Source organism: Oncorhynchus clarkii, chromosome 18 (genome assembly GCF_045791955.1).
Source record: "Oncorhynchus clarkii lewisi isolate Uvic-CL-2024 chromosome 18, UVic_Ocla_1.0, whole genome shotgun sequence".
Lineage (NCBI taxonomy): Eukaryota > Metazoa > Chordata > Actinopteri > Salmoniformes > Salmonidae > Oncorhynchus > Oncorhynchus clarkii.
In genome coordinates this window covers 46,895,333-46,911,810 of record NC_092164.1, presented here as the reverse complement: position 1 = coordinate 46,911,810, position 16,478 = coordinate 46,895,333, and the positions used below count along the sequence as shown (strand labels likewise).

Here is a 16,478-nt window from a genome sequence, read left to right as displayed (position 1 = left end):
AGGAGGAAGGGTACACTGGAATTCTCTCTTTTTCAATTCAATTCAAGGGGCTTTATTGGCATGGGAAACATATGTTAACATTGCCAAAGCAAGTGAAATTTGATAATAAACAAAAGTTAAATAAACAATAAAAATGAACAGTAAACATTACATTCGCAGAAGTTCCAAAGGAATAAAGACATTTCATATGTCATGTTATGTATATATACAGTGTTGTAGCGATGTGCAAATAGTTCAATTTAAAAAAGGGAAAATAAATAACATAAATATGGGTTGTATTTACAATTGTGTTTGTTCTTCACTGGTTGCCATTTTCTTGTTGCAACAGATCACAAATCTTGCTGCTGTGATGCCCACTCTGGTATTTCACCCAGTAGATATGGGAGTTTATCAAAATTGGGATTGTAGGCCTCCCTCGGGTAGCGCAGTGGTTAAGGGCGCTGTACTGCAGCGTCATCTGTGCCACCAGGCTCTGTCGTAACCGGCCGCGACTGGTAGGTCCGTGGGGCGACGCACAATTGGCCTAGCATCGTCCGGGTTAGGCAGGGCTTGGCTGGTAGGGATATCCTTGTCTCATCGCGCACCAGCGACTCCTGTGGTGGGCTGGGCACAGTGTGCGCTAACCAAGGTTGCCAGGTGCACAGTGTTTCCTCCGACACATTGGTGCGGCTGGCTTCCGGGTTGGATGCGCGCTGTGTTAAGAAGCAGTGTGGCTTGGTTGGGTTGTGTACCGGAGGACGCATGACTTACATTTGGCAGCAGGTTAGGAAGGGATCAGTTTCCGCCTCATTTTGTGGGCAGTGTGCACATAGCCTTTCTTCTCTTGAGAACCAGGTTTGCCTACGGTGACCTTTCTCAGTAGCAAGGCTTTGTTCACTGAGTCTGTACATAGTCAAAGCTTTCCTTAAGTTTGGGTCAGTCAGGTATTCTGACACTGTGACTGACTATGACTCTCCCTAAACTCTCTGTTTAGGGACAAATTGCATTCTAGTTTGCTCGATTTTTTTGTTAATTCTTTCCTATGTGTCATGTAATTACCTTTTTTTCTCATGATTTGGTTGGGTCTAATTGTATTGCTGTCCTGGGGGTCTGTTTGTGTTTTTGAACAGAGCCCCAGGCCCAGTTTGCTTAGGGGGCTCTTCTCCGGGTTCATCTCTCTGTAGGTGATGGCTTTGTTATGGAAGGTTTGGGAATCACTTCCTTTTAGGTGTCTGTAGAATTTAACGGCTCCTTTCTGGATTTTGATAATTAGCGGGTATCGGCCTAATTCAGCTCTGCGTGCATTATTTGGTGTTTTACGTTGCATACGGAGGATACTTTTGCAGAGTTCTGAGTCTCGATTTGGCGTTTGTCCCATTTTGTGAATTCTTGGTTGGTCACAACCATGAAGGGCAATGGCTTATGTAACTGATTCAAGTATTTTTGCCAGATCCTAATTGGTATGTTGAATTTTATGTTATTTTTGGTGGCATAGAAGGCCCTTCTTGCCTTGTCTCAGCTCGTTCACAGCTTTGTTGAAGTTACCTGTGGCGCTGATGTTTAGGCCAAGGTATTTATAGTTTTTTGTGTGCTCTAGGGCAACGGTGTCTAGATGGACTTTGTATTTGTGGTCCTGACAACTGGACCTTTATTGGAACACCATTATTTTGTTCTTACTGAGATTTACTGTCAGGGCCCAGGTTTGGCTGAATCTGTGCAGAAGATCTAGGTGCTGCTGTAGGCCTTCCTTGGTTGGTGACAGAAGCACCAGATCATCAGCGAACAGGAGACATTTAACTTCCGATTCTCGTAGGGTGAGGCCGGGTGTTGCGGACTGTTCTAGTGCCCTCGCCAATTTGTTGATAGATATGTTGAAGAGGGTGGGGCTTAAGCTGCATCCCTGTCTCACCCCACGGCCGTGTGGAAAGAAATGTGTGTGTTTTTTGCTAATTTTAACCACACAGTTGTATGTGTACATGGATTTTATATTGTTGTATGTTTTTTCCCCAACAAATTGTATAGCAGATCCTCATTCCAAATCAACAAAGCATGAGAAGACTTTGCCTTTGTTTTGATTTGTTTGTCAATTAGGGTGTACAGGGTGAATATGTGGATCTGTCACGGTAATTTGGTAAAAAGCCAATTTGACATTTGCTCAGTACATTGTTTTCACTGAGGAAATGTACGAATCTGCTGAGGATTTTCCCAAGGTTGCTGTTGATGCATATCCCACTGTAGTTATTGGGGTACATTTCTTCTCCAATTTGGGGATTGGGGTCATCAGTCCTTAGTTTCAAATATTTGGGAAGATGCCAGAGCTAATTATGACGTTATAGAGTTTAACCTCTGCGCACAGAACCGATCGCTACATAAATAGTCATATTAAACAGTCATGAACATACAAGTGTCTCACATCTTTCGAAAGCCTAGAATCTTGCTAATCCAACTGCGTTGTCAGATTTAAAAAAGGGTTTACTGAGAAATAATATGATGCGATTATCTGAGGATAGAGCCCCATAAAAAACAATTATTTCAACCAGCACAGGCGTAACAAAATCACAAACTGCAATAAAATAAATTGTTTACCTTTGACGATCTTCCTATGTTTGCAATCCCAATGCTCATTGTTACACAATGAATGGTCTTTTGTTTGATAAAATTCATTTTTATAGCCTAACACAAAACATTTTGTGAACCGCTTGTGTCGTGAATTCCGTCTCATTCCATTTTCGACGACACATTCGATGTAAATACACACACTAAACGTGACTTTTCCCGTCATGTTTGGTTTCATTGCAATCAACTGGTTTGATTGCAACACAACCAAACTTGATAGGTTATTTTGCGGGACGTATTGACTGAAAGAAACCGATTTGAAGACAACAAGTAATGACATCATTGTGCACCAATTATATGACCGCTGTTTCGTTGATTGACTGTATTTTAACCCAATGACCACTGATTGTCTTGAAATCTAGCTGGGTAGATAGCCAATGAGCTAAGGTAAATGACAATATGTAATGTTTATGTGTTGGAAGACCAACCCATGCAGTAAACTCCGGCGTAAAGAGGGTCATTCGCCATTGAAGTTTCATAACGGAAGGAGCAACGCATGTTACGCACAGCGTTGTTTTGGTAAAGCGCATCTTCAGCTGTTTATATATCAATCAGTATGGCGACTAAGTCAGGGAAAGCTAAATCTAAGTCTAGATATACAGATGTACACACAATTTTAGAAGAAATTGATCGGGAAAGTAAGACAGAGATTGTTGGAGGATGATTCATTTAGCGATTCCCAAATGGAGGAATATTTTTTGAACGGAGAGGACGTCATTTTGGACTGGTAAGTTCTTCTCATGCTAATGCCGTTGTTTGAAATTAATAATATACAATATTATTTGTGATTTGTAAAAATGTTTAGTAGCAATATATAAAAATGTAATGTGAGATGCGTGTGTCTGCCGCCCCGCCCCACCCCCACATGAAATAGCCTATTTGAGGCTGTTGAGGGGAGGGCAGGCCCACAACAATGGCCAAAGTGAAATGGAGACAGTAGATCTAGCTGAAATGTCATAATATAAAATAGACAGTAGATCTAGCTGGTCTGTCATAATATAAATGAGACAGTAGATCTAGCAGGTCTATAATAATACATTCAACCTTATGTTCCCTGTACTCTATATATATCTGTTTATTATACCTTTTGATACAGGGCTCATATGTGAAACTATTCTAACTGAACATTTTGTTTCACAGTGACACTGACTCCGAATGGGAGCCCCCAGTGCCAAAGTGTCCATCCCCCACTGAAGCTGGTTCATCCAGCTCCTGCCACAAGTGGTGTTCATCTGCCCAAATTTATTTCTGCAGGCATGGATGTGCCTCAGGGGCAAAAGGGCACAGCATGAAGGCGTCGCTGTGTTCTTTGCAAAATGAAGTCCCCCATCACCTGCACCACATGCTTGGTGGCCCTCTGCTTTACAGCAGAAAGAGACTGCTATGGCACCTGGTATCAGCAGCACAATAAAATTATCAATGGAAATCAAATTTATCAACCCATGGAGATCTGGATTTGGAGGCATACTCAAAATTAAAGTGGAAAACCACACTACAGACTGATCCAACTTTAATGTAATGTCCTTAAAACAAGTCAAAATGAGGCTCAGTAGTGTGTGTGGCCTCCACATGCCTGTATGACCTCCCTACAACGTTTGGGCATGCTCCTGATGAGGTGGCGGATGGTCTCCTGAGGGATCTCCTCCCAGACCTGGACTAAAGCATCTGCCAACTCCTGGACAGTCTGTGGTGCAACGTGGCGTTGGTGGATGGAGCGAGACATGATGTCCCAGATGTGCTCAATTGGATTCAGGTCTGGGGAACGGGCGGGCCAGTCCATAGCATCAATTTCTTCCTCTTGTAGGAACTGCTGATACACTCCAGCCACATGAGGTCTAGCATTGTCTTGCATTAGGAGGAACCCAGGGCCAACCGCACCAGCATATGGTCTCACAAGGGGTCTGAGGAGCTCATCTCGGTACCTAATGGCAGTCAGGCTACCTCTGGCGAGCACATGGAGGGCTGTGCGGCCCCCCAAAGAAATGCCAACCCACACCATGACTGACCCACCGCCAAACCGGTCATGCTGGAGGATGTTGCAGGCAGCAGAACGTTCTCCACGGTGTCTCCAGACTGTCACGTCTGTCACATGTGCTCAGTGTGAACCTGCTTTCATCTGTGACGAACACAGGCGCCAGTGGCGAATTTGCCAATCTTGGTGTTCTCTGGCAAATGCCAAACGTCCTGCACGGTGTTTGGCTGTAAGCACAACCCCCACCTGTGGACGTCGGGCCCTCATACCACCCTCATGGAGTCTGTTTCTGACTGTTTGAGCAGACACATGCACATTTGTGGCCTGCAGGAGGTCATTTTGCAGGGCTCTGGCAGTGCTCCTCCTGCTCCTCCTTGCACAAAGGTGGAGGTAGCGGTCCTGCTGCTGGGTTGTTGCCCTCCTACGGCCTCCTCCACGTCTCCTGATGTACTGGCCTGTCTCCTGGTAGCGCCTCCATGCTCTGGACTCTACACTGACAGACACAGCAAACCTTCTTGCTAAATCTCGCATTGATGTGCCATCCTGGATGAGCTGCACTACCTGAGCCACTTGTGTGGGTTGTAGACTCATGCGTCTCATGCGACCACTAGAGTGAAAGCCCCACCAGCATTCAAAAGTGACCAAAACATCAGCCAGGAAGCATAGGAACTGAGAAGTGGTCTGTGGTCCCCACCTGCAGAACCACTCCTTTATTGGGGTGTCTTGCTAAATGCCTATAATTTCCACCTGTTGTCTATTCCATTTGCACAACAGCATGTGAAATTTATTGTAAATCGGTGTTGCTTCCTAAGTGGACAGTTTGATTTCACAGACGTGTGATTGACTTGGAGTTACATTGTGTTGTTTAAGTGTTCCCTTTATTTTTTTGAGCAGTGTAGTTATTCCATTCAAAATGTATAACTTCACCAATTTGGCCACATTTGGGCTACTTGGGTGGGACAGCTGGGTGACTTGTAGCACACTCATTTTGGAAGAAACTTTGCACAAGTACTGTTGCCCTCCTTTGTTTTTCACTGAAATTGTCCCCATCATCCTATCTGAATGTTTGTTTTGTCTTGTTCATTTTAAAGATGATGATACAACAATACAAATAAGATATATTGTGTTATATTCTCCTACATTCAATTCACATTTACACAAACTTCAGAGTGTTTTCTTTCAAATGAAATCAAGAATATGCATATCCTTGGTTCTGAGCCTGAACTACAGGCAGTTAGATTTGGGTATGTCTTCAGGCGGAAATTGAAAATAGTAGGGGGGTAGCTGTAAGAGGATATTATTAAGTATAGCCAATTGGAATTTGTTGTCTGTATATTTTATCATTTCATTGAGGATACACCACAGGCCATTTTTGGGTTGGAGGGTTTGTATTTTGTCCTGTAGTTCATTCAATGTAATTGGGGAATCCAGTGGGTTCTGGTAGTCTTTAATAGTTGATTCTAAGATTTGTATTTGATCATGTATATATTTTTGCTGTTTGTTCTTTGTTATAGAGCCAGAAAGAATGGAGAAGTGGTTTACCCATACATCTTCATTTTGGAAAGATACCTATTCGTGGTGTTTAGTAAAGTGTTTTCCAATTTTCCCAGAAGTGGTTAGTCTATGGATTCTTCAATTACATTGAGCTGATTTCTGACGTGCTGTTCCCTCTTTCTCCGTAGTGTTTTTCTGTACTGTTTTAGTGATTCACCATAGTGAAGGCATAGACTCAGGTTTTCTGGGACTCTATGTTTTTGTTTTGATAGGATTCTCAATTTCTTTCTTAGGTTTTAGTATTCTTCTTTAAATCATTTGTCATTGTTGTTTATTTTCTTCAGTTTTCTGTTTGAAATGTTTAATAGGGAAGCTGAGAGGTCAAATATACAGTGTAGATTTTCTTCTGCCAAGTTTACACCTTCACTATTACAGTGGGATGTTTTGTCCAGGAAGTTGTCTGAAGGGGATTGAATTTGAGTTGCCTAATTGTTTGTTGGTAAGTTTCCACGCTACATTCCTTCCATCTATAGTATTTCTTAATATTATTCATTTCCTTTGGCTTTGATGCCTCATGATTGAGTGTTGCTCTGTTCAAGTAGACTGTGATCTTGCTGTGATCTGTGGTCAGTGGGCTGACTGTGAACGCTCTGAGAGACTCTGGGTTAAGGTCAATGATAAAGTAGTCTACAGTACTACTGCCAAGAGATGAGCTATAAGTGTACCTACCATAGGAGTCCCCTCGAAGAGTACCATTGACTATGTACCTACCCAGCGTGCAACAGAGCTGCAGGAGTTGTGACCCATTTTTGTTGGTTTTGTTGACATAGTTGTGTCTAGGGGAGCATATGGGGGAGGGAATGCTGTCACCTCCAGGCAGGTGTTTGTCTCCCTGTGTGCTGAGGGTGTCAGGTTCTTGTTCGGTTCTGGGATTTATGTCCCTGGGCCTGGAAATGATTGATTTTCCCCTCCAGGATTAGCTGTCTTCATTAAAGTATGGGGATTCTAGTGGGAGGATATAGGTAGCACACAGGACATTTTTCTCTGTTAAGATCATTTACTTTTGAATTTCTAGCCAAATTTAAAATGTTCCTGTTATGATTAATTTAATAGAGTGAATTGCTCTTTACCAGATTAGCATACCCCCTGAGTCCCTTTCCTGTTTCACACCTGGTAGTTTGGTGGATGGGACTACCAGCTCTCTGTGACCTAGAGGGCAACCAGTGGGTCCGTCGCCTCTATACCATGTTTCTTGTAGGCTGACAATGCCTGTATTTCCGATTTCTTTGGTGAAGTCCAGGTTCCTGCTCTTTAGGCCAAAGGCAGATTACCTCAAGCTTCCTCTCTCGCTCTCTAATTATACAACTTTTCTTTATCTCTCTCCAGCACGCCCACACACATGCACACATATAACATTTTCCTCTCGCACAATTTTTTTTCTCTCTCTCTCTCTTTCTCTCTTGCTCTCTCTCTCTCATTCTGTGACTGCATAATGAAAGGCTGGGGCTCCTGTCAAGCGTGAAGCAGAGAAACAGACAGGGACAGAGACAGGCGGCTACCGCTTAGACGACTAGTGTCACACCTCAGGTGTTCCGGGCCCACGCACACACACCAGCACAATATCTGGTTAATGACACGCTTACACTGGCAGATGAAGATGAAATGTGTGTCCTCTCCAGCCCTCTACCTTTCTTTACATCCTCCATCCTTATCTTTCTCTCACACACATTCTCACATATATACATTCGCTCTCCTTTTTTCCTCTCTCTCTCTCTCTCTCTCTCCACCTCCCCCATCCCTCTCTCTCTCTCTCTCTCTCTCTCTCTCCACCTCCCCCATCTCGCTCTCCCTGCCTCACAACAGCAGAAAGTTTTAGTGGTCTAAACTTGTCCATGGCAACGTGCTTCTTACAGCAGGAGTCGGTAAGGACAGAGTGACTCATCTGCGCGCACACACACACACACACACACACACACACACACACACACACACACACACACACACACACACACACACACACACACACACACATACACACATTAGTAAAGTGTACTTGGAGGCCAGAGAGAGAGCCAGCTAGCCAGTAGAGCTAGAATCATCTGCAATCAACATTTCTGCAGGACACACTCTGTTTCCTGAACAGGCTTTTAAGGCTCAGGGAAAATTACCCCCCTTGCAGACAAAATAGCATGCCTTACTGGGAGGGAGAAAAGAAGACGTGGATCCTGTTCAAATTGGTTGTGCTGCAGCTAACTGGTAGAGCGAGATAGAGAGAGAGATTTTTTTAAATAGTAAGTGAGCTGAAAGAGAGAGGACCACATCCAGCTGAAGCGTTAGAAGAAGGGGCGATGGTGAAAAGAGGTAGATAATTGGTTTTAGCTTCGTGCCTCCAGTGATAGATCATTTCATTCACCCTCCTTTTTGTTTACCCATCGGAGAGAAGCCTTTTAATTAAGCGTATGCTCGCAGGGGTTCAGGATCTTAATTCTCAACCAATTCTGTTTCTAGTCTGCAATAAACACTTATGGAAAGCGACACCATGGGAGCTCCAAATTCATCATGGGAGAGATTTCAAGCTGTTGTTATAGGTCTGATGGAAATGTAGAGGCACAGCGAACACGGTGAGACTGTGACGTTAGTGCATAGAAAATGGCTGACTGAATGAACTTCCAGCTAGCTGTTAGCTGATGTAACTGGTGTGTTTTCTTAACACATGTAGGCAAAGTCTGTCCAGCTGTCTACACTGGCTACACCAACTGTGACTGGTTAGTTAGCGGCTTAAAAGCTTCCTCCTTATCCAAGCCTGTTACCAATCATGAAACATAGTCAGGGACAAAGCCAGAGCTTATTTACTCTATCATACTCTCTTCCTCTCTCTCCATATCTCCCTCCCCCTCTCTCTCTCCCCCCCCCCCCCCCCCCCCCCAGCTCTCCCTCTCCCCCCTCTCTCCCTTCCTCCTCTCTGCCGGTGTATTCATCCAGGTGGATATAATACCCAGTGTGAGAGGGATAATAACCTGATTTTACTCTGATAACCTGGCTCACCGTGCCTTCCCGTCTCTCAGACTACCACAATACCCCTGGGCCTCCTTTGGGATTAACAGAAAAAAATAGAACGAGACTATAGCCTTCCTACTCTAACTCCTGATATTTTGATCGCTGATCGTCATCGGTATAATTGGTTGTCTTTGTGGTTGTGTGCCTTTTCTTACAGGATGCTTAGGCTTCTGTGTGGTCTAGTGTAGGGACTAGGGAGAGGAATCTAACTAGGTTGGCCCTTTTGTTGGAGTATCATCGCCCGAACCATGAGTTCTTCAGAGCTAATGCCTAGGCCTTTGCTCAGCAAGCTACTACAGTTTTATAACACACAGAAGACTATCACTCTAACTTGTCTCTCCCCCTTGTGTCTCTCCCCTGTAGCTACCTTCTAAAGACCATAAGAGGGTCCTGGATGAATCTTAGGCTTTAGTTCAACGGGCTAACAGTCTTCTCTTTACCCTGTAGCTGCCTGTAAGGACCATAAGAGGGCCCTGGAGGTGTCCCAACATGCAGAGGACATGGGTCTGATCCTGGGGGCCTGTGCTGGCGGACTGGTGGTCCTCATTCTGCTGCTGGGAGCCATCGTCATCATCATCAAGAAGGGGTGAGTGGAGGGTCGTGAGTGTGTAAAGGTGATTGTGATTGTGACCATAGAGGTGATCCAGAAAGGGGCCTATCTTTGGCTGTCTCTTAGCTGCCTGTCCCAAACGGCCATGTGACTAACTGTGTCCTATTAGGGAAGGTATTTCTCCATCACATCTTGGCAGGCTTACTCCAACTCAATTCAATAGGGAGTTAGGCAGGTAATGGGGAGTATATTACTTCCAGAAGTGCACACATGGCTAGGTATTATTTGTGAGATGCTGTGCAGTTATAGTTGCCAAGCTTTTGCGTAGAACTAGTTTTTTAATTTCAAGGTCTGTTGTCTATTGGCTGCACACACACCTAGGAATGAAACTCTAATATTCACTCCAGCATCACCAGGACATACTGCTTGGCAGTAGTGTACTCTCCTCCTTCCCTCTCTTCTCCTCCTTTACTCCTCTTCTCTCCCCCTTACCTCTTCTCCTCTGACGTTATATTGGGAGAATAACGCTCAGTCTGTAATATTTCATCAAGGGCCCTTTTCAAGCCATTGCCCTTTCAAGTCAAAGTAGATATAATAGCAGCATCTGGGTTGGTGTGCGGTGCTCTGTGAACACGGTGCCTGTGGCTGAGCCATTAATTGGAGAGGAAGGTTGTTGTTGCCTTTCAGATAGAATTACCACCTCAGGTTTTCTCATGATGAAGGGAGAGGAGCTGGGACGCACTTCAGAGAAGCAGGGTTGGACGTCACAGGGAGAAGCGTGATAGAGACAGAAACCCCCAGTAGACCGTTGAGCTAACTGTACCTTGGTTGACAGCTGTATGTGTACCTGTGCTCCCTGGCATATTATTCAGTTAAGTAATAAGCAATCTATTTAGCTAGGAAGCCAGTCAATGTCACAGTTGTGCTATATTTTATCTGCTGCATGGTCGCTTGCCCTGCCTCCATAAACATACTGCCAACTGCCAACATAAAGTGTCTTATTAGGGCGTTGGGCCGCCACAAGCCAGAACAGCTTCAATGTGCCTTGGCATTGATTCTACACGTGTCTGGAACTCTTTTGGAGGGATGCAGCACCATTCTTCCATGAGAAATTCCATAATTCGGTGTTTTGTTGATGGGGTTGGAAAATTCTGTCTCAGGCGCCGATCCAGAATCTCTGACCAGTGTTGAGTTGGGTTGAGAGCTGGTGACAGAGATGGTCATGACATATGGTTTACATTGTTTTCATGATCAAACCATTCAGTGACCACTCGTGCCCTGTGGATGGGGGCATCGTCATCCAATCAGGGAATAGCTATTGTAGCCAAAATAATGGCCTGCCCAGCATTTTTATACATGATCCTAAGCATGATGGGATGTTAATTGCTTAATTAACTCAGGAACCACACCTGTGTGGAAGCACCTGCTTCCAATATACTTTTTATCCTTCATTTACTAGTGTTTTCATTATTTACCTGTACATTTTAATTTTTTTATTTTGCCTTGCTGGAGGCCACCTCACTACCATGGCCCCACCTCTCACGTCTCTTTGTTTTCTTTCTCTTCACTCTCTCTCTCTCTCTCTCTCCTCCTCTTTCTTCTCCTCCTTTCTCCATGCTAATCAGAAGGGACTTCTATTCTTACTCTTACTACCCGTAAGTGACTCCACCCTAGTCTCTCCCTCCATCTTTTCCTTATGGTGCAATCTTCACCTGCTTGCCCTCTGTAGTCCTGGAAGATGACACTTATAGGAGATAAGCATCTCCTCCACCTCATCCTCTATATACCTCTCCAGTCTATTCTCTCTCTCTCTCTCTCTCTCTCTCTCTCTCTCTCTCTCTCTCTCTCTCTCTCTCTCTCTCTCTCTCTCTCTCTCTCTCTCTCTCTCTCTCTCTCTCTCTCTCTCTGGGCCTGCCACTATCATCAAATATTCCTTTATCTCCCTCGCCTCAATTTAATCTCTTATTTTTCCCCTTTCTTCCAATTTCTCAACTCCTTGACCTCAACCCCCCTCTTTCCACTAATTTCCCCTCTTTGCTATTTCCTTATTTTGAGCTCTCTCTTATTCTTCTCTCCTTTTTATACTCCTCTCCTCTCCTCTCCTCTCCTCTCCTCTCCTCTCCTCTCCTCTCCTCTCTTTGCTCTGTGCAGCAGGAAGAAGGTAGCGCTGAACAAGGCAGCCATGTCGTACCGTCAGGAGAAGACCAGGAAGCTAGGTTCTCTGGACTGCAGCATGACAGAGCAGAGCACCCTGCAGCAGGATGGGCGTACTGCTAACTCCTTCATGGACGCCCACACCTGCAACACACGGAGTAAGAACCAAGAACACCCTGAGCCCTAAGAGAGACAGAGAGTACAGAAAAGAGTGTATTAGTCTGTATGCTAACCCTGTACCTCCGAGAGAGGGCGAGAGAGGCTGAAGGAGAGCACAATCCAATGATCCTGTGCAGAGGCAGATGCTCTAGAACACTCAACTACACCCTGCTACAAGTACACTCTGTAGGCTACAATCTTTTCCCTCTCTACACACACTGTCAACTACAACAAGTACACTAGTCTGTAGACTCTGTGCCACCTACTGTAGTATACACACTGTCAACTACATCAAGTAAACTCTCTAGGCAACAGTCTGTCCTGTATACACACACTTCTAAGAGAAGTACCATCTTCAGTTTCTCAGGATTTCTGTTTACTTCGCAAATCAAACTTTATTTGTCACATGCACCGAATACAACAAGTGTGTGTAACGGATGTGAAACGGCTAGCTTAGTTAGGGTGGGCGCTAAATAGCGTTTCAATCAGTGACGTCACTTGCTCTGAGACCTTGAAGTAGTAGTTCCCCTTGCTGTACAAGAGCTGCGGCTTTTGTGGAGCGATGGGTAACGAAGTTTCGAGGGTGACTGTTGTTGATGTGTGCAGAAGGTCCCTGGTTCGCGCCCGGGTATGGGCGAGGGGACGGTTTAAATGTATACTGTTACATTGATGCTGTTGACCCGGATTACTGGTTGCTGCGGAAAAAGGAGGAAGGTCAAAAGGGGGGTGAGTGTAACGGATGTGAAACGGCTAGCTTAGTTAGCGTGGGCGCTAAATAGCGTTTCAATCAGTGACGTCACTTGCTCTGAGACCTTGAAGTAGTAGTTCCCCTTGCTCTACAAGAGCCGCGGCTTTTGTGGAGCGATGGGTAACGACGCTTCGTAGGTGTCAGTTGTGGATGTGTGCAGAAGGTCCCTGGTTCGCGCCCGGGTATGGGCGAGGGGGACGGTTAAAACTTATACTGTTACATGTGGGCCTTACTGTGAAATGCTTACTTACAAGCAAACGGTGCAGTTAACAAACAGTGCAGTTCAAGAAGAGTTAATATTAACCAAATAAACTAAAGTAAAAAGAATAAAAAGTAACACAATAAAATAAGAATAACGAGGCTATATAAAGGGGGTACAGGTTAGTTGAGGTAATTTGTACATGTACGTAAGGGTGAAGTGACATAGATAGTAAACAGTGAGTGGTAGCAGTGTGCAAAACAAATCGTGGGGGGGGGGGTCCAATGTAAATAGTCCAGTGGCCATTTGATGAATTGTTCAGTAGTCTTATGGCTTGGGGGTAGAAGCTGTTAAGGAGGCTTTTGTTCCTTGGCGCACCGGTATCGCTTGACGTGCGGTAGCAGAGAAAACAGTCTATGACTGGGGTTGCTGGAGTCTCTGAAAATGTTATGGGCTTTCCTCTAACACCGCCTATTTTATAGGTCCTGGATGGCAGGAAGCTTGGCCCCAGTGATGTACATTGGCCATACGCACTACCCTCTAGTGCATTACGGTCAGATGCCGAGCAGTTGCCATATCAGGCGGTGATGCAACCATGCTCTCGATGGTGCAGCTGTAGAACTTTTTGAGGATCTGGGGACCCATGCCAAGTCTTTTCAGTTTCCTGAGGGGGAAAATGTTTTGCTGTGCCCTCTTCACGACTGTCTTGCTGTGTTTGGAACACGATAGTTCGTTGATGATGTGGACACCAAGGAACTTGATACTCTCAACACGCTCCACTACAGCCCTGTCAATGTTAATGGGGGCCTGTTCGGACCGCCTTTTCCTGTAGTCCACGATCGGCTCCTTTGTCTTGCTCACATTGAGGGAGAGGTTGTTGTCCTGGCACCACACTGCCAATTCACTGACCTCCTCCCTATAGGCTGTCTCATTGTTGTTGGTGATCAGGCCTACCACTGTTGTGTCATCAGCAAACTTAATGATGGTGTTGCAGTCGTGTTTGGCCACGCAGTCATGGGTGAAGAGGGAGTACAGGATGGGACTAAGTACACACCCCTGAGGGGCCCCAGTGTTGAGTATCAGTGTGGCAGACGTGTTGTTGCTTACCCTTGCCACCTGGGGGTGGCCCGTCAGGAAGTCCAGGATCCAGTTGCAGAGGGAGGTGTTTAGTCCCAGGGTTCTTAGCTTAGCGATGAGCTGCGTGGGCACTATGTTGTTGAACGCTGAGCTGTAGTCAATGAACAGCATTCTCACACAGGTGTTCCTTTTGTCCAGGTGGGAAAGGGCAGTGTGGAGTGCGATTGCGTCATCTGTGGATCTGTTGGGGCGGTAATCAGTTAGGCAAGTTAGCTTTGCTTCCTTGGGCACAAGGACTATGGTGGTCTTCTTGAAACATGTAGGTATTACGGACTCGGTCAGGGAGAGGTTAATAATGTCAGTGAAGACACTTGCCAGTTGGTCAGTTGGTTGAGTACACGTCCTGGTAATCCATCTGGCCCCGCTGCTTTGTGAATGTTGATCTGTTTAAAAGTCTTGCTCACATCGGCTACCGAGAGCGTTATCACGCAGTCATTCAGAACTGCTGGTGCTTTCATGTATGCTTCAGTGTTGCTTGGCTTGAAGTGCATTGCGCAATTTCTTTTAAGCGTCCGGATTAGTGTCACTCTCCTTGAAAGTGTCAGCTTTAGCCTTTAGCTCGATGCGGATGTTGCCTGTTATCCATAGCATCTGGTTGGGATATGTACGTACGTTCACAGTTAGGACGACGTCGTCAATGCACTTATTGATGAAGCCAATGACTGAGGTGGTATACTCCTCAATGCCATTGCATGAATCCCGGAACATATTCCATTCTTTGCTAGCAAAACAGTTCTGTAGCACAGCATCCACGTTGTCTGACCACGTCCATATTGAGCGAGTCACTGGTACTGCCTGCTTTAGTTTTAGCTTGTAAGAAGGAATCAGGAGGGGATTTTCCAAATGTAGGGCGGGGGAGTCTCTGTGTGTGGAGTAAAGGTGGTCTAGAGTTCCTTTCCCCCTGGTTGCACCCGTGACATGGCTGGTAAGCAAAAACTGATTTGTTTGCCTGCAATAAAGTTCCCGGGCCACTAGGAGCTCGGTTTCTGGATGAGCATTTTCTTGTTTCCTTTTGGCCTTTATAGAGTTGGTTGAGTGTGGTCTTAATGCCAACATTGGTCTGTTGTGGTAAATAGACGGCTACGAATAATATAGATGACAACTCTCTTGGTAGATTGTGTGGTCTACAGCTTATCATAAGTTACTCTACCTCAGGCAAGCAATACCTAGACATTGCACACCAGCTGTTATTGTCAAATAGACACACACCCCACCCCTCCTCTTACCAGACGTAGCTTCTCTGTTCTGGTAGTGCATGGAAAATCCCACCAGCTCTATAGTTTGTGCTTCGTCGTTCAGCCATGACTCTGTGAAACATAAGATATTACAGTTTTTAATGTCCCGTTGGTAGGATAATCTTAATCGTATATCATCAATTTTATTTTCCAATAATTGCACGTTAGCCAATAGAATGGATGGCAGTGGGAGTTTACTCGCAAGCCTACGGATTCTTAGAAAGCAGCCCGACCAGCGCCCCCTTTTTCTCCGTCTTTTCTTCATGCAAATGTCGGGGATTTGGGCCTGTTGCCGGGAAAGCAGTATATCCTTCTCCTAGGACTCACTAAAGGAAAAAGCTTCTTTCAGTTCAGTCATAAGAGATGGTAGCAGCAACATTATGTACAAAATAAGTTTAAAAAAAAGTTACAAACGCAAAAAGACGAACAAAATTCCACAGTTGGTTAGGAGCATGTACAACGTCGGCCATCCTCTTCAGCGCCATCTTAGAGTTTCTCTGATCCATCTCATTCTCTCAGTCCTTCAGATTGCTTTTATTAATATACACTATTTTCCTTCTCTCTCTCTCTTTCTCCCTCTCTCTCTTCTCAAACGACCTCTTTCAATAAAAATATTCCACCGTGCCCGTCAACATGTGCATACAATATGTCTTCATTGTGATACCGGCTCTTCCTTGATCCGTCAGTTGAGTGGATGTTGTGTTGAGCAGGTGGAGGTTGACCTTCAGACCCTCACTGAGCCATGCGCTTTAATAAAATAACATGTAGCCAGTAACTTATATAACATATGTAATGTTGTGTAATGGTTAACGTGTATGTTTGTGTCCATCTTTGTGTCTGTGGTTGTGTATCCATCTTTGTGCGTGTGTATGTGCTTGCGTGCCATGCTCATGCATGTGTATGTCTCCTCTAGACGAACAGAGGAGTTCAGTGAACGAGTCCAGCAGCCTGTTGGGTGGTTCCCCTCGACGCCACTGTCGTAGGAAGAGCTCTCCGTACCACACGGGTCAACTTCACCCCGCGGTCAGGGTGGCAGACCTCCTCCAACACATCAACCAGATGAAGACTGGGGAGGGATACGGCTTCAAACAGGAGTACGAGGTGAGAGAGAGGGATGGATACGGCTTCAAACAGGAGTATGAGGTGAGAGAGGGGGATGGATACGGCTTCAAACAGGA

At 45.2% G+C, this 16,478-nt stretch overlaps 1 protein-coding gene across 2 annotated transcripts in view; it reads left to right on the top strand.

Annotated features, from left to right (window-relative positions):
- The window catches only part of LOC139373577 (receptor-type tyrosine-protein phosphatase U-like), a 271,750-nt gene that overhangs the window by 221,932 nt on the left and 33,340 nt on the right, over window positions 1-16,478 (top strand). For both annotated transcript variants that reach the window (XM_071114246.1, XM_071114245.1), the window contains exons 15-18: window positions 9,566-9,704; window positions 11,294-11,323; window positions 11,820-11,980; window positions 16,214-16,401. In XM_071114246.1, coding sequence (XP_070970347.1) covers window positions 9,566-9,704; window positions 11,294-11,323; window positions 11,820-11,980; window positions 16,214-16,401 — 518 coding nt within the window. The remainder of the gene's footprint in view (window positions 1-9,565; window positions 9,705-11,293; window positions 11,324-11,819; window positions 11,981-16,213; window positions 16,402-16,478) is intronic.